This window comes from Plectropomus leopardus, chromosome 10 (assembly GCF_026936395.1).
Source record: "Plectropomus leopardus strain MGB_pleo_1.0 chromosome 10, ASM2693639v1, whole genome shotgun sequence".
Lineage (NCBI taxonomy): Eukaryota > Metazoa > Chordata > Actinopteri > Perciformes > Serranidae > Plectropomus > Plectropomus leopardus.
Genome location: NC_142185.1, coordinates 10172817 through 10200803, shown reverse-complemented (window position 1 = coordinate 10200803; position 27987 = coordinate 10172817). Strand labels below are relative to the sequence as shown.

The following is a 27987-nucleotide window of genomic DNA, read 5'->3' as shown; positions in this document are numbered from 1 at the left end:
AGTATCATTAGCTGCCCTTTACATTAGCTGTTCTACAGTTTACCAACAGGGCTGTTATAGTTTTTACTCTTTGAGTCTGTTTGTTATGGCAAAATTTGGTCGAGGAAACACATATTGTGATGGGAACTACCCATATACTGTCAAACTAATGGATGAATACTTTGGTGCCACCTGTTTGTTCGTGGACTTCAGTTCTGAAGCCTAGTGTTTGGCATTCCTGCTGTCACCATCTTGAAGTGGACATATTTTGGTAAAGGCTGGCGTCGCTGAGAAGCGGGGAAAGACAAGAACGTTATCAGAAGGCAGCGTGTCACTCAGAGCTGCCCACCTTTAATATTGTGTAACTTTAAGAATGAATGAATAAATAAAATGAAAACGGTGAGTTATATAAACATTCACTGTACAGTTGTCGTAAGTGTTGAAATTAGCCATGGAAAGCAAAGCATTTTTCTTTTGTACCAGGCTGTAAACATGTTTACTTGGGCAGTTGAGATCACAATGGAAGCTGATATGCCACTGGCCCATGTACCTTTTAAGTATTGTGGCTTGAGTGATGCCATTTCAAGATGGTCTGTGTGTTTAGGCATTCATGACACCTTGACAAAGTATCCTGGTTTTTGTGATCCCCTGACTTTTCCTCTAGTATCACCTGTAGATGGGCATTTATGGTTCTGACTTAAATGTCTCAATATCAGTTGGATGCATTGCCATGAAATTCAGTTCAGACAGTGATAGCTCGCCGCAGAGACAATTGTGAAAACTTTGGTGATCTCTTTGCTTTTTTTCTAGTGCCATCATTAGCTCATGTTTTAACTTTCTGCAGACATGTTGAGAAAATGATATGTTTGATTGTTTTGACTATTTTAGTATGTTTTTGCTTTTTGTTTTGTCCTTGCATGTTTGAAATAAAGCCTTCATTCATTCAACTTGCCAATTAGCAAATGTAAGCATGCTAATATGCTCACTTAAGATGGTGAACATGGTAAACAATTGGTCTACCATCTAATCAGTCGTGCACCTTTAACTATATGCAGCTCTTTCTTTCTTTCTTTCTTTCTTTCTTTCTTTCTTTCTTTCTTTCTTTCTTTCTTTCTTTCTTTCTTTCTTTCCTTCTTCTTTATGGAAAGAATCATAGAGTATGGATACATGTGTATCTGCAACTGATTTTTAATACATTAGAATCTATCTGGGAAATGTTGGGGAGAGACAGAGAGAGAGAGAGAATAAGAGACGGAGGCCATTTCACTTTCTATCACTTAGTTTCTGTAACATGAGTTCTAAAACGCCTCATGTCAGGATTATTTACAGAGGTAAATCTCATAGCGAGCTCCCACTTCCTCATTTCAATTGAATTATTCACATCTTTCTCTCCCTCTCTCTCACATGCACTCACACTGGTAATGGACTGATGCATCTTGCCAGTAATGTGGAAAATGAGTGTGTGTTTTGTTTCTCTGAGCATGTGTGCACTTATTAACCACAATATGTCACATAAATAATATATCAGTAAAAATATATCTCACGAGATATCAGCATTCCTTAGCTTTTGCACCCTGCCCTTTTTGGCTTTGAGGTGATATCCAGAATACGCTCATCATGCTCAAAATCAGCCTCATAATTATCAAGGTTTCTGGGAAGCAGTTTGTCTAAATTGCCTACTAGCCAGTGTGACAAATTAATAAGTCAGTCAGAAGGCAGCTCAGTCTGTGCCTCTAAGAGTTGTACCGCATGACCCCTGATATTTGCATTCAAATTATTTATCGACCTGTTACTGAGTTAGTTATAACATAAGGAATGTGATTGTTCAGAGGTGATTCATAATCAGCTTTAAATCTTTTAAACAAACAATATGGCTCTTTATTCCTTCTGCTGTGTTAGTATGCAGTCTGGTACATGCAGATTTACTGCTCACCAAAATTAAATTGTAGCTTACAGCATCTGCTCTAATCTATTCTCTATATCCCCAAGCCCTTGGCACTCAATCATTGTGTATCACACACACACACCCACACCCACCCACACACACACACACACACACACACACACACAGAGTTTTTTTCTTTCTTTACTGATCAGATCCTTATCCTGACCTCTAGCTAAAATGAACCAAAGGTGCAGTGTCATATCCTCTCTTTCTTGAGCAAAAAATGGCTGATAAATACACTTTAAGTGTGTGCTTTTTTTTAAAACACAAAAACAATCAGAATCATCTTGGTAATGTTTTTGTTTTTTTTCCATTTTTAACCTAAGGGCACAGTGCATTCAATAGCAACATGCAATATCTTACACTTCACATATGAAAATAAAATATCTGTGCTTTTATGAATATTCAAAAATGTCTGCTGAGAACAAGACCTACTGTTCTTTTACAACATATTTTTTTTCACTGCATCCTTTAGGGTTACTTTACCTAATAAGTCTAATATAATAAGCCCACAGGTGACAGGGATGGTTGCATAGTGTGAACAAATCGCTGCACTTTTTTTTGACATTCAAAAACAATTAAACATAATTGGACAATGAGCCAAAGATCAAAGAAAGCAAAGAAGATGACATTTGCTAATTTTATTGTTTGTCATTTGTTGATTGTTAGTGATTTTTTTTTAATTTGCGCTGATCTCTCATTATCTCTTATTTGTGATAAATAGCCTACAATAAAAAGTATAGAAATTTGCTTTTTTTTTTGAAGGGAGGTGGGGTGGTCAGGGGAACATTGCATAGGGCCCCAAATACACAAGTTCCGGCACTGGCTAGAACAATAAACGAATGAAACGAAGCGAATGAAAAGTCGATCAGCTGAAACCTCACTTATTCACGTTTTATTACCTCTACCTGTTGCTGAGTTTGCCAGTTTGCCATTAAAAAGAAATAAAAGGTTTGTTGGTCTCTGTGTCACAAGCCTTACTAATTGAACACAATTATTTAAGAAGAGGTTTAATCGCGTTTGTTCATAATGTTACACAAAAACATCTGAAAAGCATTGAAAATCATAACTTGAATTAGGCTATAACTTATTTAGACATGTTTTTGTCAATCAATTAGACCGATTAGTTGTCGTGATTCAGTTAAATAAAAATCCAAACACTCTTATTTCTTTAATTAATTCATTTAACTCTTCTTAAATTAGGTACAGCTAATTTGACAGGACTATCCCTTTAAAGAAGTCCGATATAGGCTATAAAGGAACAGTCCATTTCACCAAAAAGGGGAACCCTGTCACTACTTCGTGAAATTTCAACATTTTAACACAAAAACTACACCATGAAAGAAAACGAACGCGTTATTTTCCTATTACTCTTCGTAATAAACATCGAATTACACTGAAAAACAGCATTTAACTGTTTAATGTCTTCGCAAAAACGGCGCTCACCCCTTTGGGGCTTGTCTATTTTTAGCATCAGCTGTTGCAATACAAAGATTAGCTATTCAACGTATTGTTTCGCAGATGTGGGGAGCACACTCCCGTCTGTGGCGAAAGGGCGGCGGTGGTTTGAAGCCGAGAAAGAGAGAGATGAGGAGGAATATGTCGGTGTGAGGACGTGTTTTTTTGGTGTTCACGACAGCGAAACTCACATCGGTAAGTAGCTTTCCTGCTGACTGAGAAGAGGTCGTGAATGCGGGCGAATGTATTTACGGACAGTGCAGGCAACACCTAAGTTAATGTAAAATCAACTACTCGTTGTGTATCAGCGATTTACTGTAGCCTAGCTAACTGTCATCTGGTGATTTCGACTAATGACAGCACCGTAAACAGTCCAGGGAAGTTAGCTCGTGTTAATGAAGCCTGTGAACGACTGTGTTCAGTTTGCGGAAATTCCTTTTTGCTGCAAACTTCAAGAGAAAGATGAAGCAACCGAAATCCGTTATTCAGGGGCGGCTACTGTCGGTTTTCCATACGGCCGCTCGCTCTCTCTCTTTTACACACACACACACACACACACACACACACACACACACACACACACACAGACAGAAACAGGCCTTGCCTGTGTGTGTGTTAAAAATGCTCCCGAGGGGACGAAACAAAAACACAGTGCTTATCCTTTATCATATGTCAAAAATGATCACGAAATGTACTGTGTGTTCAGTGTTTTAGCACGGTGTTTTTTTCAACAGCTGTACTGTAGCACACACACACACACACACACACACACACTAACACACAGTGGTGTCCAGCTCTGAGGCAGAAATGGTGTGCAGATTTAACCGCTGGACAGAGAGAACAGAGAGATTCTTAATGTATCAAATCATAGGATGAGATCATTCAGGAGCACCTCAGTCTGCAGAAAACAGACACACACACACACACACACACACACACACGCACCACTATTAATAGCAAAGTGAAATCACCAGATAATTTGGCTGTCTGGGGACAGAGCCCCCTTTATCCTTCCATCATAACTTCATGGAAATGTCAAACCCCGCTGTTGCTGCTTCTGTTGCTGAGAATGATGATGATGATGATGATGATGATGATGATGAATACCTTGTGTGAGAGAAATTGTTAGTTGGCTTTTGCATGCTGTTTCCCAATTTTGCTAAAGCATAATTGTGACCTTTGACCAGGGGAAATTACATTCTGGATGATTTGTAGTTGCTGGGTTTTCCACCCAGGCAAGTCTGTGTGTGGTTTCTTTCATGCGCATGAGGCCTGGTATTGTTGATGTTGTTGATATGAAATAATGATTTCTGTGAGTAGGGAATGGCAATATATCGATATTGTGTCAATAGTAAGCTATCAGACTACACATTGTCTTTGATTTTGTATATCATTGTCTTCTCCTGGTCATAAAGGCTGCATTACAGTAAAGTAATGTAATTTTCAGAATTGACCATACTGTTCTTGGAGTTTTATTCTTGGCTTTTACACTATGTCCATATTACTGATGATTATTTCATCCAAAATCTTATTACAGTTTGTGAAAGCACTAATAGTCAATCCTAAAGTGTGGTTGTAATATTGACATTGAGGTATTTGGTCAAAAATATTGTGATATTTGATTTTCTCCATATCACAAGCCCCACCTAAGACAGTCATTGTTAGTTGTAGGGATATAAATCACCAGTATCATCACGATATGACATTGTATTGATTCTTTGGGAAATAATTCTATATCTACTGATATCACAAAGTCTGCCCCAATACGGTTTAGACTCAGTTAGATCCAGGGCCCTGTGATTGAGACAATGTCATATGCCCATTTAACACAGTCTGTTTCAGAAGAAACAGCCACCCCTTTCTGTTTTGCTTTTGGCCATAAAAGATAAAAATAACAGATAAATAATTGTAATGACTAAATGCAGTAAAGTTTACTTTAAATAGACTCTAATATCACACATAAAACAGCACATGGGAGAAATTAGCCATCAGGGCTTTCTGTCAGAAAGCCTCTCATGAAAGAAATGTTTTCATGTTAACTCGAACTGTAATGTTCAGTGCTATCTGCCCCGTTAGTTACTGCACAGAACAGCACAGTTGGATTTCAGACTGCATGCAGTTTTTTTGGTCTAACATTAATGAAACAGAGCAGTTAATGTTGCTGTGTTGCTGCAAGAAGTTGTTGGAGTTTATCTCAAAACAACATTGTTTACATATGACGTGCTCTGTCTGTTGACCCGTATTTTTGCCCAGAATTGAAAATATTTTTACACTGCTGACGTTGTCCTCATCATCTTTCTCTTGACATAGATTTTCAAAATAAAGGTGTATCCTAAAGATAATGTTATGGATCGATGTTTTCACTTTGCATCGATCAAATGGGATTGTTGATCATTGATTCAATATATTGATCCAGATCAATGGATCGTTACACTTCTTGTCACTTGCAGGTATAAGGTGTCTTACATAAATAAGACCCCTTTTGTATTTATAAGTGTAGCAAAATATTGGCCCATAGTGTAGCAATCAATGCTTGCGAGTGAGGGATTTACTATATGACTGGGAAATAAGCGTCCCTATTGTCTTTTGCTTTTGCACTCATTCAGACATTGAGGTTACAGCCCAGAGTTTCTGTTGCTTGTATTAAAGGCTTTCACTGAAATAAGGGTTAAAATAATTCTGATGTTTTATGGTATTTTCCAATATCAGTGTACAAAGATCAATATATGGCACATACAAAATGCAGACACAGACAATGGCACACACTGCTAGTGAGTCATGAGTTTTGTTTGAGAGGGATTACTTTGGTATGAGTCGATATGTTATTGTTGATAATATTTTTTTAAAGGAAAAGCCTGCACAATATAGCTTTAAGCAATTAACAACGTATTATAGCTCAGCCCTCTCTCCCAGAAATTAGGTTTATATACAATTAATTTGAAAGAGCAAATGCCCTTTTGAGACAAACATAACACCTAGCCGATTACATTTAACATTAACGTAATAAGGACATTTTTGCAGGTCATTAAAAAGTGAATGTATAAGCAAAATGTTCAGACAACATATTTCATTTGTTTTGCACCAAAATAGGCAATCTTTCAATACATTATCCACATGTTTTGACTACTGCATGATTTTATATTTTACGTTTTTTTTTTAACATTTGTCTTGCTTAACAACAGTCTTGCACTTTATATGTCAACCAGCCACACCGACCACCTGCTTTTGAACCTTAAGTGGAACATGAATGTCTTATTTCATTAACTTAAATGGCTGTATGTTAATGATCTTAAGAGCGTGGTCCAGAGTGCATTTAGGGTGTGTCCAACTCTGCTTTTGCTAGTTCAACGGTGCATAATCTGGGCGCAAGGGGCAAAGGGGCTGTATTTAGTCCCTTAATTAATCATAGGTGTGTTTTTAGAATGATATGAAATCAACCAATCAGAGTGTCTCCTATTCCCTTTAAAAGTCAATTGCGCCTGCACCGGGAGCACTGCTATTTAAATTCACAGATTCTGCAAAACTGGAGAAACAGGCATTTTTCCGCTGAGAGTGATGCACTAAGAGCAGTAATGTCACTGCAGCCAATATTGTGGGACATTTAAGCAGCAAAACTAAAAACTGTAGTTAAAAACCTGACAGAGGAAACAGAATTTCAGCTTCTGAAAATAATGAATGAAGTTACTCTGTTCCTCATGTGTAAATGCATATAGCTTCTCTATTACTGGAGAGAGTGCTGCAGACAGCAGCTCTACACTCTGCTCGGCTCTCTGCTATGTTCACTATATAAAGAATGTTATTATAATCTCCTCTTTAAAATGTTGTATTTCACCGACTTGCAACCTAGCTGCCTGAAAATTGCCAACAATGTGTCTATGGTATGTGTCATATCATAACCATAACATATCTTTTGAACCAGCCCTGAGCAATAGTATTAACTTATTGCTTGGCCATAGTATTGGGACCATAATGATGTTTTTTTGCTGTGAAGATTTGCACTACCATTCTAATTTGTATGACGATGTTAAAGTTTTCTTATTTCCCAGCCATGATTGTCTGCTGTTAGTGGTGTCTGGTGTGTATGACTAATACCATGGACTACTGGTAGGTTATGTAATATTTGCACTATAATCAGTGTGTGCTCCAATACAGAATGATAAATATAAAGTAACATGCAGGCCACTTATTTATTCATTCAGTGTCATTTTTGTCTGGTAGTAGTTCACTCATGACATCCTGTCTCGAGTTTGAAAAAATCCCAAATAGTCAAGACAAAAATGTAAATTATTAGAATGAATAAATGGGAAGGTCAGAGAAGGACAGGCACCCATGAAGTCACAGTAAATTAGTGAGATATTTTGGTGGTGTGTGAATGGCAGCCTTATCCACGGAAAATTTCTTGAATTGGCGTAGTGTTATGAAAAAAGACATCAATGTGATTTATGGCTGAAAGGGTTCTCAAACAATACTGTGAGACTGGAGACTTTGGCAAGTAAGTCATTAGTGATGGCCCACAGTCATGTGATCAGCTATACAGCCCTCTGTTTGCTATTTGCACTTTGTTCTTTAAGCCAAATTTTGCACAGGGTCTGAAAGATTTTAGTATGTTTGTTTTTGCTGGAGAAAAAAGTGATGAGGAGGCAGCTGACTTTGCTTACCTCATTTTCTGAAATAGATGGACAGAAATGACTGCAACACAACCTCAGATTTGTTAACAAACTCAGTGCATCATGGGATACATCTGGCCCTCAGCAGACTTCAGCTAATAGCTAACAATACAGCAATTTTGTATCAGAGATCTCTATGAATAATGTTATGCTGGCAAGCATGATGAAAGAATTGTGGCAGTATAAGTAATTACATACTAACGTGCATCTTTTAAACCAGATTAATAACTGGATAATATTGCCAATATTGACACTGGTTAAGAAATATTAGGGCCGCTTTTTGTCGTCGCTGCAGGCAGCTCACAGACAAAGATAGTCCTAAGCAAATCATTGCTTCCATTTCAGCTGTCTTGGTGACAAGAACCAGCAACCTGCTTCTCTTAGGAAGAAAACCCATTTCCTCCATAAAGTCAGGGTTTCAGTATTTAGGAAAAATATATATTCTGGTCAAACATGGCACAATTTATAAAATGCTATCACTTTCTGAAATGAGTTTTCATAAGTCAAGGTAAAATAGAATAATAGATCAGTTCTCAAGCCAAGAAATAAAAAGAAATAAGGGTGGAGTTTGACCATAGTTTGTCACTTGAACGCAGCTTAAAGCTTTCATACATTTTGAACCTGGTGAACTTTTGTCTGAGCGCCTCCTCTAAATGATCGATGGGTGTTGATATCAACGCTACAGTACAGGCCGGGGCGTGCTCCACTGTGTTCCTCCTTATTCGTGCTCTGTGAGATGTGTTGCTGCTGTGTTCCCGTGTGAAGAGGGAAGTCTCTTTATCCTTTCCCAAGGCAGAAATTAACCACTTCTCCAAGAGCCCAGAGATCCTTTCTTGAGTCATGGTGAAGACAAAATGTAAAATCCAAATCTGTTGTTGTATATGTAAAACCACCAACCTGTAGAGTAACGACTGAACAGGGGTGGCATTTCAGATTAACAGAATATGTCAGTGGTCCTCTAAGCTATCAGATCAGATGAGTAGAAACTTCCGTTTCAGCCACAGCTGAAAGTGAAGCGAAAGAACAATACAAAAAAAGTTTTTAATATTGATTTACTTGCTCTGTGATCATGCCAATATGTCACACTGATGCACATCCAGTGTGTGCAACAAGGCATCCAATAACTTAATATATCTGCTGTGCTGTATTGGTGTGATCTAAAATAATTTTTGCAGAAACAAAATAAAGGTTCCGCTGATTAAGCTGAGCATAGGATTTTGCAATATGTCCTAATGTGGATAATGTCAAATTATGCTCTGAAGTTGGTCCTGTCCAGCATTACATGGTAAGGCTAAAACATTAGGACAAAAGCTGAGTTGCTTTAGAGCCAACATGATTTGTTTATGAGTGAAATTGTTTTCCAATTTATGTTGCGGTGCAAAATGCAATCAGCAAGATCACGAAAATAAAATACAGGACAATGACTCCAGAGCGCAGGGTTTACAACCTGACTCTTGTCTGTGGTCAGTTTTAGAAAGCACTTTGATATAGGTAAGGAAAAAACAGGGTGTCAGTTAAATGCTAATTAACACACTGTAGTCTCTGCAGTCTATTTCTCAATTAAACAAAGATAACCAAGTGCTGTTATGCAGCAGCAAATATGTTTCTTTTAAAACTCTATTTGCTGTCGCACATTAGTAGTGCATAGATGTAAATTCTCAGAGACAGGGTTACTTATTCTGTTTTTTTTTTTCAGTACACACAAATACACAAATCGTGTTTCTTGTTTCGTTCACATCTTGTCAGATGAGTACACTAATGAAATAAATGGGACACATTTTTAAGTAGTGTAATTTCCGTGCTTCCACACTCACGCCCTTAATCAAAGCACTGCTTTATGCTCGAAGCAGAGTGACATAAATAAACATAAATATGTTAATGACGACACTTCTGTTACATAAGAAAATGACATGATAAGTAATTGACACATGCAATTACTCCTTATTAAAGTTGCCACTTTGATAGAGGTACTTGATCATAGAGGGAATGATTCAGATTCATTGATATTAGTGTGAACAGCTTTAAATATGTCCTCATGCAGCCTTGTTTGGCCCTCTGAAACATCAGGGTTTGCAAAGTTATATATCCAGCCACATTGGTCAGATGACTAACTTTGGTTGAGCTCATAATAAAATTTCCTCTACCATGTTTCCACTCCCAATGGAATTTGGTTCAAACGTTTCAGAGGATTGTGCACTCCACAAAGTAGACTCACAGAGGGAAATGCTGACATGCCAAACAAGGTTGTGACTTGACTTGGCACCAGTTCGGCCACACAGGGCATGGTGTAAAAACCACAGCTGGTGGCAGGTACGATCATGGTGCTTCTCAAGCTGTTGTGTTTTTGTTTTTCTGCACAGCGCTGCAAATCCGTGCAAGGCGGTGTTTTGTGAAAGTGGCATTTGTGGCGCAATGACAGCCAGCCAACTAACTAACTGAAGGGACATTTTAACATCAGGAATTTGACTTGGAAATTCTTTGCCCAACCTGGCTGGTTGACTGCTGCAGACCGACAGATTGGCTGGCTTTGGAAAGGAAGGAAACATCTTCCTTCCCTCCATTGTGCTGGGCAGGAAAGGATGGACTGAAGCCAGCTGACAGCTGTTTCCTGGTGGATGAAGGAGGAATGGGTGCGTGGGTGGGTGGGTTGTGGGTGGTGGTGTTGTGCTAGTAGTAACCGAATGTACTTTTTTGTCTGCTTTTAGCTGTTGCTACAGCTTTGTGAGTACTACAAATCTCAAGGTTTCACAGTAAGATGAAGGACATTAGTTTCCCTTTCAGATGTGTTTAATTTTAAATTTTGTATTTTGTATTGTGGCTTGATACAAACGGTCTCATGTTTTAACCCCAGATACTTGATATTAATACTCTCAAAATGTTTGTTTTTTTTTAAAGCAAACCATATATTTATACTGCCCTTCAATGTCAAAAGACCTTAACTCAGAGTGCAGACCTGAGTTGTTTTGTTGACTAGCTAAATTAATTGTAGGCATCATATTGGAAATTCTTCTTTTTTCTAAAATTTAGTTATCTACATAAAAATCTTGGGCTCAAACTTTACTTTTGACTCTTATTCCAAAGTAAAGATACTCTGCCTTTGCATTGTCTGCTAAATAATAAAGGGCCATACCAAGGCAAAAGCAGTGTCAGTTATTTATTTGTGACAGCCCAACATGATGTCAGCATTTGCAGCCACATATTGATTTTCTATTTTTGGAGGAGCTTGAACATACCTTCTCAGAGCTGTTGGAGTAAAAAATGTGTTTGTTCATTCAGAGCACTGCACCTCTCGCAGGGCAGAGCATACTCTGGGCACAGACAGAACAGCAAAATGCCAGGCCCAGTGAAAGCGAGAATTAACTGTTAATTAATTCATATTAAAAACCATGCTCTGTGTCTTACAACAGCGCTCTTATTTTAGTGTTCATTATTTTTTAAAACCTACTTTAGATGAAAAATAATAGCACTTTTTTTCATGTGAATGGAAAAAGCTGTACAGCGCTGGGTCAAAAAGTTTGCTTTCATGCGTCTCTGAAGCAGCTATTCTGTAGATACTAACTGTGTGATGACTGAAAAGGTTGTTTTTGAGTGCAGTTAGCTGAACACCATATGATAATGATTATGACCTTGATGATTCTAGTGATATATCAGGAAACTACCCACTTAACATAGCATGAATAAGACAGTAAGAGTAACTTCATGGTGGGTGCACAAAAGCATTCTCAGTGCAACAAAACAAAGGCAGAGAATCCTGAGTGCAGTTGCAGGATTTTGACTCGGTTTATGCAGGGTTTTTTGTAGTGAAGGCAAACACAACCCCCTCTTTTCAACAAAAAAATAGATTTTAGATTTAGATTTAGATTTTTAGATAGATTGTCTTTGTATTTGGATATTTAAATGTGCCTGTCTTTTAAAGCAGCAGAACGCACTGTGCTTCCTTGAGGCCTTACAAGAATGTTGTATGCATTTCCTTCTTAAAAAAAAACACAAATAAATCCTTTTGATATCATGACTAGTTTACATCAATGTTTGCCTGCTTGTTCTTCCTCTTTAGCTTTGTTGCTACTTTGCAACATTTCTCTTGGTGTTACCAACTGTGGATCGGCAGAATGATGTGAAACCTCCAGCAGAAAGGTGTATTTCGCTGCCTGCGCTCTTGCTCAAGTGTATACACGTCCTCTTATGCCAAATGGTGGTACTCACGGTCAAAAACTCCTATACCTTTAAATTAGCTTGATCTGACTGACAATTTGATGATAAAATCACAAATTGCTTGGTGTTTAATGATTCTGATCATTTGCCCTCTCTTGATAAAAAAACAAGCCAAATATTTGAATTTTAGCTCTGGAAACAAAACTGCTAATGTGAAGTATAAAAAGAAGTATTTGTTAAGAAAATAAATAAATAAAAAAATTGAGCTATTGTACAGACTCAGCAGTGAATTATAACGTTTCTATCAACTTTGTCCTCGTGTACTCTCGCTTTCTCTCCCTCACTCTACTATTTACAACTCATCACCATCCTCTTCACTCTGTTCTCTTGCCTCCCTCCCATGTCTCCTTCTTTCTGTAGCTCTCCCTCTTTGTGGTGAGCTATGCTGTCAGCTTTTTCCCATAAGAGCAATGGATTGCACATACACACACACACACACACACACACACACACACACACACAAACACATATTAAAGCTCCTATATCATTGTCCATAGTGATTGGACCGTATAGTATTACTGTACTAATGTAAGACTCTCACAAAGAGAAGTCATAAAAAAAAAAACAAACACGTTTGTTGAGTAGTGTACAAGCTGTTCCTCTGAGGTGTAAGAGCAGAACGCGTGTGAATCATTTAAATAGATTTTCTTATATTGAGCCTCCACTGTACTTGTGTGGTGAAATACTCTACTATTCTGTTAAACCGCTCATATTCTAGCAAGATGGATGTTTATTTTTGTTTTAAAAAAGCCATAATTACAAACTACCATATTTCTCTGCTGCTTCTGTGGTTATACTGGCCTACAGAGAGTAGACGTCATGAGCCCAGTTTAGCCTGTAAGGCTAAGCCAGGCTCACCAAGGCTTGCTTTACCCGCTTGTCTGCAGAGTTGTGATTCCACGCTGTGAATGGATTTGATCGGACCCAGTGGTTTTATGTAGAGCAAGTTGCCTGTTTTATTATCGCTACTGCTTTGTTTATCACTCTTCCTTATATTCTAAACATGTCAGATAATGCTTTCCACATTAGCAATAAGGCGCTAATTTTAATGACAAATGTGGCTGCATTTCCTGTAGCTGCTTCACAATAAAAGCCATTTGTGGTTTTCCAGCTCTTAATATGAAGCAGCGGCAGCAGGAAATGTTTGCTTTACGTCAGCAGTTTCTTAAAGGTGCCCTGTGGAGTTTTCTTGTAAAGTTATGTTAACATTCGGTGTTACGCACCAAAACACACTGTGTATATCTTTGAGCTCTTGCAAACATGTTGAATTTATTTTCTTCCTCACAAAGCATTTGATTTAAAATCCAGCATGGTTCACACACACATGTGAACTTAGCACTCCTCTTCTTCCCTGTCTTTCTTTTGTGATGCATTGCAGCATGTCTTGACGAGTTACTGCCACCTGTACATCAGAGGAATAGTGATAAACCATTGGCATCACCCACGTGCAAGTAGGATGACAGTATCATAGGTCAGTGTGGTGATCAGTGCTTTGAGGCCACAGCAGAAATACATATGTCCACAGCTCGGCTCACTGTGGCTGGGGTAAGGCTTAGCTTTCGAGGCTGATGCGATAGATTCCTCTTTAAACAAAAAAAACCCCAATATTACCAGAAATGACCAGAAATATCGACTCTGTCTCATTTCTCAGATTGTAAGCAGTCAGGTTGTTGATGTAAGTAAAACAGCTTAATTCTTCTTTTTTTGATAAAATTATTCATAACAGGTTACTGTCCTTATACTTCTGATATTGTGTTTGCTGGCGTCCATGACAACAGGCGAACATTTATGATCAAATAAGTTAAACAAGTAATTTATGGGCGCTCGGTGGCTCAGTGGATAGAGCAAGCATCCCATGTATGAAGGCAATTTCCTTGCTGCACCGTGGGTTCGACTCCGGCTCATGGCTCTTTGCTGCATGTTGTCCCCTCTCTCTCTCCTCCTTTCACACTGTCACACTGTCCTATTCAATAAAGGAAAAAATGCCAACTAATAATAATAATAATAATAATAATAAAAAACAAAAACAACAAAACCCCAAGTAATTTAAAGCTGAAATAGGCATTTTTATTTTTTATTTTTATCCAGGCCAAGTTATTTCAGAGAGAGGCGTTCCTATTGTGAAAGCCTGATTCAGTTGTGGAGAACCATGCAGGGTTTTTTTTCCCCGCCCTTTTAAGAAAACTTAAGACTTAAATGATAAAGTCAGGTACCCTGATAGAACTGGGCTTCACTTTGCTCCTTCTGTGTCACAAAACTCTACAGAGTTCTCTGGTTTCATTCTGCACATTTTGCATAAACGCTCAAGTTTCTATATTTTTGTACTATTTTTTCTGCTTTGATCCACAACTCCCCCCTGTGGTCTGTGGTCTCCATGGTGATTAGAAAGCAGCTACAACGAAAAAAAAACACACAACCAAAACCCTAAACACCTCTCCCCCTTGTTCTCTCTCCCACCCCTCTCTATTGTCAATCCTTTTTTCCTTCTATCTCTCTCTTCTGGTCCGTTTCAGCCAGGTGTGTCTCCTCAGCTTACTTCTCACCTTTCCCACCACTGTCGAGGTAGCCATGGCGACCAGCGCCCTGCCAAGTGACAACCTGCCAACGTACAAGCTGGTGGTGGTGGGGGATGGTGGTGTTGGGAAGAGTGCCCTCACCATTCAATTCTTCCAGAAGATCTTTGTGCCAGACTACGATCCTACGATAGAGGACTCATATCTCAAGCACACAGAGATCGATGGACAGTGGGCAATACTGGATGGTGAGTAAAGATGTGTGTGCACGTGACATTTGCCAGACAGCAGTTGAGAATCGGCCTGTCTCTCTATGCTCATCTCTGGTCTTTTTTTTATTTTCTTTTGGTTTCATTCTGTTTGTTCAATGAGAGAGGATTTGCTCTTTTTTAGCTTTGAACTACATAACAGGGGTAGCTGATTCCTGAGCAAACTATGGACTGGCAATTCCCTCAAAGAATTATTGACATTTAAAAAAGTCTCTGCTGTGGTTGCTGCATGTGAAAGAAATTATGCATCATTCCGTGATTTTATCCCTCCCTCAATAAGGTATTCAATTTATGTCGGAAACATACAAAGCTCTGGAAATAATACTTAGAAAACCACTTCCTTAACACTAAAGGGTTACAGTTCATAGCATTGCATCTTTCTTTTTGAACAAAATGTTTATTCAAATGTGAATTACACAAAGCTACTTTTTCAGGAAATATGGGAAAACAAGATTTTTTCACAGTTTGGCAGACAAACATACAAATGATAAATTATGGCAATACGTGCATCCACATAAAGAGGAGGAAAAAAAATGGATATGGAGCAAGTAAACCGATTCGTTTATCCATAGCTCCATCAACAATTGCTCCTAAAATGTGTTACAATGGGTTTAATGGCAATATCAATGTTCAAAATTGGGAATGCATCTTTGTGTAAACCTTTGAAGTCCTGACAACTAATGACCTTTGCAAGGTCTGAAAATCATTCTTGCACAATTGTTCCGTAAGGGTAGCCAAGACCTGAAGGTGAAGGAAATGTGATTGGGTCACAGGATCAACAAAATCTACAAGTGCATGGGTTTAGGAGATCACGCGTCATGCAGGAAACAAACTCTTATTCCAACAATGTACATGCAATTTTGTTATTGTGACCTGTTCCTATTTTCTGTATCTTGTTGTGCAATGATTACAGCGAACTGGGTCAGTTTATATCCGTTTATAAATGAACGCAACAATGCTTTTTGTTAGAAGGAGTTCACCCTGAGCTTCCAAAAGGTCTTAGCGTGCTCGATAAGTACCCAGTTAATTGAGGTGGTGCAATCAGAAATCATCTGGGTGTGTTTTGAATAGAGAAGTCGGTGAAAGAGAGACCCATCAGTGTAAAGTCATACATTTGTGTCCCTCCATCTTTTTCAGTGCTGGACACAGCCGGCCAGGAGGAGTTCAGTGCAATGAGGGAGCAGTACATGAGGACGGGAGACGGCTTCCTCATTGTCTTCTCTGTGACGGACAAGGCCAGCTTTGAACACGTTGACCGTTTCCATCAACTCATACTACGGGTCAAAGACAGGTAGGTTACAAAAGCTCAGCTGAGCAGTCCACAGCAGACACACCTTTTTTTATGCACAAAAACGACAAAGGAAATATGAGATTATATTTTGGGAATGATAAAGTCATTCCTATCATATATGCAAAACTCATGTTTATTGACTCTTCACCAGAGAAGTACATCTTAAACTAATGATGTTTGTTTTCTTTTTTTTAATTCCCAAATAAGCTTTTTTTCTGTCGTGGTGTTCTCACCTCTAAAACAGAAAACGTTCCCAAATACTCCGAACATTCCCGGGATGCTTCCTTATTCATTGTCTGTAGAGTAGCTCCTCTACTTGATGACATCACAAATTTGAGTTTTAGCCTCTCTAGTTGTTGGATTTGTGAGAGGATTGTTAATGTTTACTAGTATTTCTTGACTGTCTTAGACTAAAGGAATAACATGTGCGTAGTTCCTCTTTAAATGATGTTATGATTTAATGTAAACCATCAATTTACACTGTTGCGGAAAATCAAATTACAGAAGGTTGTGTGTGGGATGGCATGCACAATAAACCCACAGCTATTTTGTTTTTTTATATGTGAGAAATGCAACAGTCTGGTATTTTACATCTTTATGTACTAAACAGACCAGGTCCATGTTTAAGTACTACATTGCTATTGACAATTTCAGAATGACCATTGTCTAAATGTGTAGCTAAATAAAACCCAAAGTTTTTTTTTCCAGTTATCTTTATCAGATTATTTGGTTGTGAACACAAAACAGGATGCATCCAAAAATGTCCAATACAATTAACCATTACTTGTAGATATGTGTGTGTATGAATACCCAGAAGCCAAAGTTACCAAAAGAGAAAGTAACTGTCAGATGTAATAGACATTTGTAATATAATCAAACCGTGTTTTCTTCTGACCAATAATGCTGAATTCCAATTTTGTGATTGACCTGTGCAAATTAAGTATTTTGGCCAAAAACAGTGTTTTTAAGTCCCAGTAAGCTGCATCATATCATCCTCTGATGTGGCCTGATTAACTGTGCACATGACACACAAATATTAAATCTATTCGTGATTTTGACAATATACTTGTCCCCGTATGAGGCCACATTTTGCCCGCTTTAATGTGGTCACTCAGTTTTGCTGAATCAGCAGTCATGGTTCAGTTGGCGCTAATTGTGTTGTCACATTCAAAATTACAGCAGTTAAGGGTCAGGATCTCGTCCCTGCTTCACTTTCCTCATGCTGCAGACCAGTTAGGCACATCAGATTCGCTTCCAAATTTCTCATCAGTATCGTTGTGATTGTCTGTAGTTACAGAAGAGACGCATCTGTTCTCTGACGCTGACTGACAGTAGCCAATAAAACTGAGCTTGAGAAGGAACAAAAATAGAAGCTGGAACTGAGCAACTTGCTCTGTGTCCATATTTAGTGGTGTGCTCTAGTGTAGCTCATTTTTCTACAAGAAGAAAAAAAAGTGTTGCAGAAATCTGACACCTTGCAGACAATTTGTGAAGCATGTGATCTTTCTAATCTAAATGTAAACCTATCCAGCGTTTAAAACAGTCTTCGGATCATGAGCCACTTTTAAACACTCTTTGAAACCACTGACAGTGGTTTGGAAATGATTTAAAGAGAGATAGCTGAGATCGTGTGCGTGTGTGCGTGCGTGCGTGTGTGTGTGTGTGTGGGTGTGTGTATGTGTCTCCTTCTCCTCTCAGGGAGGCCTTCCCCATGGTGTTGGTGGCAAATAAAGTGGACTTGGTCCATCTGAGAAAGGTCACCTCTGACCAGGGCCAAGAGATGGCTGCAAAACACAACGTAAGTATTCAGCCTCAGTGAAGGCTTTTTGCACTGAACTGATTTAATATCTAAAAGTGAGTTTCTTGCAGAGTTTTTACGTGTGCCCGTATGCACCAGAGATGATAAAAGGATTTTTGAAGCAACAGTGAGAGAAAACACCATTGCTCATGTGTGTGTTCTTGTATGATGACTAATCAAAACAAAATAGTAAAACTCAAACTAAAATGAACATCAAAACATTCATTTGGTCTTCATAGCTAAACAGTAGACTCTTGTGACCCCTATAGCAAATGAAAAGATGATGCAGACATTTAGAGCACGGTCGTCATGTGAAAACGGTTAGCCTTTGGATGTTGTTTTGTGGAGACCACAGTGAAACATCTAAACAACACAAAAAATGGCTCCTAATTTGCCCTCTTTTGAGTTAGCAAATAACAAAATTGCGCATCTCACTCAACATCTGGAAAGCAGTGGGACAGACAGCCAAGCTGACCACGTCATGATATGACAACTGCTCTTTGATCACATTAATGAGCATGTGAAAAATGCAAGCAGGCTACACACACACACACACACACACACACACACACACACACGGCTGTGACTTTGCCAAATGACAGCCTGCTAGACTTCACGTCAGTGTCCGCCTGCTCTCTTTGATCACTGACTGTGTTTTAAAACAGCCATGGCTCTGATTTAAAATGTTATGCATGGATTTATGTAGTGGCCATGGGATGAGCTGTGCCTTAAAAACTGTTCCATGTTTGTCTTCTTTTCTTTTGCAAAAGTCACAAATATGCCACAATGTAGCAAAAGAAGAACAAAACAAAGATTCAGACTGAAGTCTGGATTTCAACCATCTCTATTTTACATGTTGCAGGGCTGTTAAAACAGTGGGAAAAAATGTGCAAAAAGTGCAAACAATTCAGTCCATGCAGAACTTTCTGTGGTGCAGAATGAGGCATGCATGCTGGTTCACCATCTATATATAGGTCACTCTTACAGGTGCACCTGATCAGTCATCAGCAGCTTGATTAAGCACACATGAAGTCAATTACCAGCAGGCCACATCATTACAACTCCAAGTGCTGCAAAGCATTGTCTCAAAACAATTGCTGGTATACAAACATACAATGATAGAAAAATCACTCAAAAGTGGGGCAAGTCTTCTTTTTCTACATTGTGACATTTTTCCATTTTTCCAACTATGAAATGGTCATTTGATTGCAGCTTATAAACACTACAGGCCCCATCTTACAGCAGCACAAAGAAGGTGAAGGGCAGCACAACTGTTATTGCTAGTTTCACACAGACACAGTCGTCATTTTCACAGCCAGTGCCCACATTGTATGAGTAGCAAGCGTAACTTTGCTGCCACACACCATCCAAACCTAGGGCTTGAATAACATTTTTTCAAAAGATTTATGTATCCCATACACACTTTCCTGTACACACATCGGTTTAGGATTTACACACTCTGAGTGCCGTTTGGAAAAAACTGCAAAGCTGAACAGGCTGAAACTGAGAGAAAAAGATGCATTAACAAATTAATCTTCTTTAATGTGGACATACTCTCACTAAACATGACCAGTAAAACGTGCAGTAGCAGACAAAACGCTGTGCTTGCTGTAATCTGCAAAACCTCCAAACAAAATGCACCAATTATACCGATCTGAGAGAACTGTTATTTCATGATGTTGAATGACTTTGGTCAAAAGGGTTCAGAAAAAGTAACATACAGCATCCTTTAACTCCAGGTATGTGATTTTTAAAAAAAAAATTCTGTTTTGGATTCAAGGGCCCATTGTTTTAATTTTGTAGTTTTTTAAATGATGAAATGCGGCCTGGAGAATAAGAACAACCACTGTCTGAAAGTAGCATCCGGCACAGCTGAGTCATCACTGTTTGCACGACTAGTAGGCATGTGTGAGAGAACATCTGTCCTTGTTTTTGTCTCTGGTGAGACTGAATTAATGACGGTGGGCAACCAAGGTTTTAATTGATAACAGATTCTGTCTTCGGGTCACTTGACAGCACTTCTGAGTCACCTGGCAGCTTCATTTTGACTGTTATTGATTCTTAACCACGGAACATTTGGTTGTTTATTCTAAGGGCCAACCCTAACCCTACATACTAATTTACATGCTTTACTCTATGCAGTAAATTTCTAGTAATACAACTTTTGCTGAGATTTGTTATATTTCTGCTTGTTTCTTCAGATAACTTATATTGAAACCAGTGCCAAGGATCCTCCAATGAATGTGGACAAAGCCTTCCATGAGCTGGTTCGTGTCATAAGGTAATTCTAGATGATTGTCTTTTTTTTCATTGAATGACAACTGAGACATCTGTGCATAATTTGACAGATTTACTCGCAGTTACAGCTATAAACTTTGACCTGTAAGACTCTGAGGTCTACAAACTAAAATAGTCTTTGAATAAAATGTTGTAAACTTAAATCATGCTCACCTTTTTTCTAGTGTATATTTCACTTCTTTCGAGGTTAGTGGCACACAGACAGTGTTATGCTGGTATGTGAGGGCAGGGAAAGTGGTTTTAGGAAGAGTGGAGAAAATCCCAAAGGTATTTCCTGTCTCGACACACGTGTAATTTCAGAAGAATTTGGTTTGCGTCCACGTTTTGAATGTGCTCATGTCCTGTTTTAAGGCTTTCTCTTGCTGCGTGGACCAATAAGCAACAAGTAGACACCACAAAACACAGCTGTATTCACCTTTTTATTTTGATTTTAAATTAAGGAGAGTTCTCATCGTCCACATGTCAGATATGTAACTGACTCATGAGACAACTTCTCTGTTTTGGTACATTATGAAAAAAAGTTGATTCATGAATCAACATTGCCCTCTTGTGCTCAGACTGTATAAAGTCAGTCATACATAGAAGGTGGATAAAGACATGATGGCTGTGGTGTTTTTCTTACTCATGTATCAGTATTTCAGGCAGGAATTATTAAGCATACCTTGAAATCTCACCCATGAAATGTCTGAAATCTCAAAGTCATGACACATGCTACTAAATTGAAAAATGAAGGAGAATTATATTTAAAAAGTTTGGTGAAAGAAATCAACACTTTAACATTTGTACGGTAAATATGAAGGCAAAGCAAGCAGCTACTTAGCCTGGCTTGATGACAAGACTCCAGGAAATCACTGCGCCTGGCCAAGAAATGAGCCAGCATGGAAACCCCTGTGATGCCACAACACGTAAATTATACACGTTGGTTTTTGTACAGCTTAAACAGATCACATCGGGGTGTCTGCAGGTCAAAAAAAAAAGTTAAATAAATTAAATTGTTCTAAACACGAGGCCTTAACAGTCATCAAATTGTTTTATATTTGAATTTGCAAGGCCTTGATTGCCACAAACATTTTAATTAATTTGATTTTTCATTTTTTACTTTTTTTTTGTCAGAATGAGTAAAGCTCTTCTGTGTGAAAGTCCAAATTCTGGCGAGATGTAGATTAGCCTAACCTACTCTAATAACTATATTCCTACATAAAACTAAATAGAAAAAAATGCCCAAAATCAGTCTTACATTTGGTTAAATATTATCTTGAAAAGCATTTAAAGTAACCATTCAATACCTGAAGTCATTCTATATCTAAAACATATTAATTAGCTTAATAGGTGCTATTAGTTATATTGCGTATTGGACAGGGCCAGACTAGATGTTAGTCTTTAGTCTAAGGAAAACAGCTGTAGTTTCATTCTCTCTACAATTACGAGAGTCGCTTCAACCTTCTTGACTTCTTGAACACAAATAAGCACATCCTAGAATGTTAAATTATTTCACTATCCCACTTTAAAAATAACCACTTAGTAGAGCACATGCCTCTCAGGCCCTTTCTTCACATGCACAAACATTTTAAAAATTTGATATTTTCCAGCTCTGATCTAGAAAAATGTCCACATGACTCTTGTTTTACAAAATATCTATGTGCTCACTAGAATACAATACACTCCAAGCATTAATGTTTGCTGCCTTCTGCAGTCTCCTCTCGGTGCAAACAAAGGTAGTAAAGTAAAGAAAACTGCACCAGCTAATGTTACCTTTTAAAAATGACAACCAGATATCTCATTACTGATGATTCCTCTTTGATATTTAGGACAGACAAGCTCACTCAAAGAGACAAGTAATGCTCTGGACATGCAAAAGTCTTTCTTCCACTCTCCAACATCAATCCACCACTCAAAATTATCCTACTCTCTGGGACAAATGACACTGGGTGCAACAAATAGCTTCGTTCATGTGTGAAGCAGAGCAGCAACACTAATTTAACAGTAAAGAAGTCATTAGACCAAGCACTAATGACAAAATGTAAACAAACACTGCTGCTGTTATTATTTGTGGCGCATGCTCATTGCACAAAGCAACAATGGGCATGAAAGAATTGAGAGGATGACGTCGTTATTTCTCAAACTGGAGTTTTACATGTCCACATGAATACACAGGAACTGAAGTTTTGAAACATTTGCACCAAGGTATTTTTAAAAGTCTCTTCTTGTGGCCTAAAACTCAGTTTGCTCATGGAGAAGAGATTAAAACGTAGAGAAATATATGCATTTTTAAAAATATCTGCGTAGACAGGGCCATGTATGATAGATAAGTCAAAATGAACTATGGCAGCAAAAGCTGCTGTTATAAAACTGTTTCTCACAATGGTTTCCTTTCTCCACAGACAACAGGTGCCAGAGCGAAACCAGAAGAAGAAAAAGAAGATGAAATGGAGGGCAGAACGTTCAGCGGGTTCCCACAGGTTCCACTGCACCATATTGTGACCTCCCCTTGTCCTGTTAATCATTCATAACATACACACACCCACACGCACACCCACATACCTTTGGATGTCAGGGAACTCCCCAGCAGTGGTTAACTACTGGAGCACAAAAGGGAAGGGGAGGGGGGTCGATGAACGGCTGGATGGATCCAGGAAATGTCGGACCGATGTCCCCTCACCCTTCGCAACGCATGGGAACGAGTTCTGTGCCCTCTCTCCTCAATTTATGGTCCCTTTCAAAGGTCTATAGATCCCTCCCATCTCTATTTAACACATGGTTTCTCAATCAAGTGTAATTTTTGAATTTCAAACGTGGCACTCGATGACTTTGAGGGGGGAAAACTAGAATCACCTTGATATTGGAACTTTTGAGAAAGGGAGGAAAAGGGAGGCTCCGAATGGCGCCTTGTTTTTTTTCACGGAGGAACTCCCAACAACCTGCTGGTCATTGTGTCCTCACACTCCTACAACTTTCTGGAACGAAAGCACCCGTGTGACCTTTAGATGTGTATCTGCGTTCTCTCTTTGTAGAGCGAACACCATAAGGGCATGATGGATGAATATGAGAGTGATGACGGTCATTTAGGTCGTGAAAATAGAAGAGTTACGTGTTGAAGAGCGGAGTTCTGCGAGCAGAGCGTGAAATGTCAGTTTCAGAGAGGACGGAAGGACGTGTCGGAGCGAGCGAGAAACGTGATGCTGAGAAAATGTGTCATATCAGTTGACAGGTGAGTGCGAGGGTCATATCGGCTTTGAATAAGTGTTTATATATTGTGATTGTGAAAGAGAGGTCAGGTGTATGTGGTTACACTTTAATGTAAACATAACAGGGTTCTACCAACACTGATGTGTCAGCGGCCATGTTTACAGACTTACAAATGGATTATTTTCCCAATCATAAAGACACAGTATATCAGAGCCACTTTACTTTCATCAAGTGTTAAAACAAGTTTGGTTTGTTTGGTTGCAGTCATTGTCAATATGATGAGTGCAGTCCTCATCAGTACTGTATGAACAATAGCCCTTTTTTTTTGTCTTTGTAGTCTTAACAGATTGTCAAAACAAGTTAATTTCCATGTTTTGGTATCAAAAAATATTGAAAATTACAATTATATTTGTGATATAAAAAAATCTAATTATAGGTGGCAATGTAAAGAAATACAATGCTGTTTAACAAGTAAGAAATACTTAATGAAATAGAATAGATAAAGGGATAATGAGCGCTTCGTGTTTCAGATTTGAAGCAAGGCTGGAGAAGCTGATTTGCACTGGCCACTAACCAAAATAATGTGATGTCACTTTATTTCAATCTAGGGGCTTTTTTCAGACCGCGCCGCTGAATTCAGGACAATGAATCAGTAAAGGAGAACACTCCTTTAGTTTGGGGGGATACATACCCTGGGAATACATCAGTTTGTCTGAACCGGGGCAGTGTGACGCTCCTGGGGCTCAAAGCCATGTTAACCTAGCTACAGGTTAGATGTAGGAAAACCCACACACTCGGAGCAACAAGACATTCAGTATATTCATGTCTGTCGTGAGGTGGATAGGAATGTACAGTTTAATAACCTATGAAATGGCTTGTACTGTTAACGCACTAAAGTTTCGGTGGACAACTTTTTTTTGTCTCGATGAAAACCGTCTCTTGAAGGAATACATTTTTGCACTTTTAATACAGTTTCTGACTTTCCTATTGGCATGTTGTTTTCTGTTCAAACCTGGAAGTGAAATGAAAGGCACAGTCAAAAAAGGTATTTGAATGTAAAATCGAATAACAAAAATGAGCAAATAGGAGATTAGTGTTGCAGCCCTGTGTGCCTGTGTGTGCCTGTTGCCTTGGCGATGATTGCGACGGAGATTAAATAGATTAGAATTTAATCATCGGAAAGGCGTTGAAAGAAAAGTTTTGAATTACGAAGGTTGAGTATGAAGAAAAAAAAAGTATCGAATGGCATACAAATTCACCTCAGCATGAAAGTGGAAAATATAACCTCAGTAAAAGAAGAAAAACGGTTTTAATCTACATCTACTGTTATAAAGGGACTTCACAAAGAGTTTCCAGAGACGGACAAAAAACGTTGAAGTACCAATCATTGAGCAATGAAGCAACAGACTCTGGATTGTTGGGGCGGAAAAAGAGGAAAAAAAACAAGAAAAAAAAACCTGAATGTGTTTGATGAAAATGTTGCATCATGTATGTTTGATACCATTTTGTATTATTGATATGAATTATTGATATGATTCTTGCAAAGTGTTTTTTAAACAACTGAATAATTTATTACTGTCTATGTTACCTCAGCGTGTCCCAGACCTGGACAAAAAGCTAAACTCCCCCCTTTTTTCTTTTTCTTTTTCTTTTCTTTGGGATTCTCAGCGGGTCATTGGCCTTTTGCCTTTGAGCCCCACGTATGAAAAGACTTGTAATGTGTTGTGGACCAAGATGAAGAAAACCAAGCTTGGTCCTGAGCTGAAAAAGCAGAAGGACCTCTTCTTTACTGGAGCTCGTGTGGATGGCCTCACAAGTTAAAATGTAAGAAAAGTTTGCTGTCAAATTTGTAACTTTAGATATGTTTTTTCTGTTCAATGTGAAATTTATTAAAGGGATAGTTTGACAGTTTGGAAAACTGACATTTTTGCCAAGAGTTATATTTGGTACATTAAATATAAAGCTACAAACGGCAATTTTTTGTCTTAGCTTAGCGTAAAGACTGGAAACAGTCAATCGACACCTGTAAAGCTCACGGGGAATGTTTGTTTTTCCTGTACAATTTGTGGTTTTATGAGCGTTCACGTGCCAGATTTTTTCTTACCTTTGGACAGACTAGTACCCCTTTTTCCACACTCATGGACTGGCTTGACTTGGTTTGATTTGTAACGTCAGCTCAGTGCAGCAAATATCTGCGTGTCTGTAACAACAGGACTACCTGCTTGTCTTTAGCGGGCTGATTCACGGCTAAAGATTCCCCGTTATTTCTGGTGCAAGTGTTTTTCCATCACTCACTCATCTGAGCCAGCATTTCAGTGTATCGTCAGCTTTTCGACAAGCTTCAAAATATCCCATGTCATTAATGCATTATTGGTTTCATTCAACATTTAATGCGAGCATTGCAGTGTAGCGTCAGCTATTCAACACTGAGCATTCACACCTTTAATCCCTTCAGAAATTGCATTCTCTAGCTGCTTTTACTCCCCTTCCTCAAAGTCAAAAAACCAAGAAAGGTCTGCTTATTCGGTAATAAATTACATGAATTAATTAATATTATTAATAAATTAATTTCCTATAGATTCTTCACAATAAAATCCCCCTGTTATTTTCTCATGTAAAAGCTTTTGTTGTGAAGCAGCGAAATGAGGAAATGTTGAGTATATAACTCAACTTAACAGACATGGAGAAGAGCAGGCACTCTTTCGGCTTCTTACTCTAGAAATGGTCCGTCTCTCGCATGGCGCGGCTCGGCATGTTGAAACAGTGGGAAACAGCTATGGGCCTATGGCACTTTTGGCTGCACTGATTTGTGTTTCTTTTGTCAGTTTAAGTCTTTATGGTAAGCTAAGCTAACATGCTGACTAGTGTCATATGTAGTGTAAAGATACAAAAGTGGTATCTCTTCTAACTCTTGGCAAGAAAGTGAATAAGGGTTTTCCAAATGAAAAAATGTCAAACAGTTCCTTCGAGCAGACTGAGCTCATGTACCCTGCAGATGTCTGCTAGTTGACTATTTTACATTTTGGTTTGAGGTCCAAAGTTCAGTTTAAAATTTAGACGATTACCTCTCTTGAATGATTCATTACGGCTGGTACAAAGAAACCTGCTGATCTGTTATTGCACCATCTTCACGTCTCAGGCAGACCAAATACAAATGCCGAAAGTGAAAAAACATTATTTGACCCTGGATTATATGTGAGCTAAACCGAGCACTTTTGTCTCATGAATTGGAGAGGTAACTCCCTTTGTTTAAAGAAAAAAAAAGACACCACGTATTGTTGAAGTTATGCAAATGATTTGAGTTATGTAATGTCCTGAAACTGTCAGTATGTAAGGGGCCGTGTAAACTTTAGGGTTGGGTAACAAAAAAAAAAAACAAAAAAAAAACATTTGGAGTTGTCACACCAGTTGTGTAATGTGTGTTTTTGGACAGGTCTGTTGTGTTCTAACTGGCTGTGTCAGACTGAGGAGCTAGACGAGGCACAAACAAACTGTGGCCTTTTTAATCTAGCCTCAGGGGTCGATTATATTTCAATAAAGAAATACAAGTATTGTGACTTTCCACGTTCGACTGCTTTTTTCTTCTTCTGTTGGACGATAAGCGGGTATTATTGAAATGCAGAGCCACACACTAACTCACTGCTGAACAGGCCGTAATCAGAGCCGTGTACAGCAGCCATGGTGAACACGGCTACACGTGTTGCGAGACACGTCTTGCTTGTTCAGCAGAAGCTCCCCTCATTAATCTTCAGGGCCGTCAAGGTCCATTGATTTCCACACTGTGAGAATGCTGAAAGCTCCATTTTGCCTCATTGATTTCGACCCCTCGGGGGACGTGAGGCAGGCCGACCTCACAGGTACTGCATCACTGCTCAACATTTACATTCATGCTCTTTTCAGAGTGAAATAGGTGAGGAGAGATGCCTGATGCGAGACGTGGTGCAAGATGGTGCTCAGCGTTTTCAAAAAGATGGATTTAGTGGTGAATCAACCGGTACATTTTATTTATCGAATGAAATCATATAAGGTCCCTTATTAAAAAAAGTCAGATTTCCTTTTTTAACTCTTTGAAACCTGAGCAAATTGACTTGATTTTTTTCTTTTTTTTTCAAAAAAAGATAACAATCAACTCAACAAGAAACGGCCTAAAAAACTGCAAAAATTTCACAAGTTACAAGAAAATTATCTGAAAATAGACATTAAAATGAAAAGCGAAAAAAAAAGTGCTAAACAAAAAAAATGTTTATTTTTTTCTGTAACATAATTTTAAATATATTAAGAGAATAATAAATATAGCTTTCAAGACATTTTTCACGCTATTTTTTGATAATATCTAATAACCCCAGCCCCAGCTAAGTTTAAGATCACTTC

At 38.5% G+C, this 27987-nt stretch overlaps 1 protein-coding gene across 3 annotated transcripts; it reads left to right on the top strand.

The window, feature by feature from the left end:
• The first annotated feature begins 3417 nt into the window (after nucleotides 1–3417).
• mrasa (muscle RAS oncogene homolog a) lies at nucleotides 3418–27178 on the top strand. Of its 3 annotated transcripts, XR_015777613.1 has the most exons (7): nucleotides 3418–3577; nucleotides 14775–15022; nucleotides 16181–16334; nucleotides 18033–18132; nucleotides 20334–20413; nucleotides 22812–23638; nucleotides 25285–27178. XR_015777613.1 is itself a non-coding variant. In XM_042494235.2 (6 exons), the coding sequence occupies exons 2-6, from the start codon at nucleotides 14830–14832 to the stop codon at nucleotides 22909–22911; spliced, it is 627 nt and encodes a 208-aa protein (XP_042350169.1). In that variant the 5' UTR covers nucleotides 3418–3577; nucleotides 14775–14829; the 3' UTR covers nucleotides 22912–27178. The 3 variants fall into 3 exon arrangements, 2 of the variants coding, with proteins under 2 accessions (XP_042350169.1, XP_042350172.1); XM_042494235.2 differs by having other exon boundaries at nucleotides 22812–27178; XM_042494238.2 differs by having other exon boundaries at nucleotides 3426–3577; nucleotides 14779–15022; nucleotides 22812–27178.
• Nucleotides 27179–27987: the final 809 nt, after the last annotated feature.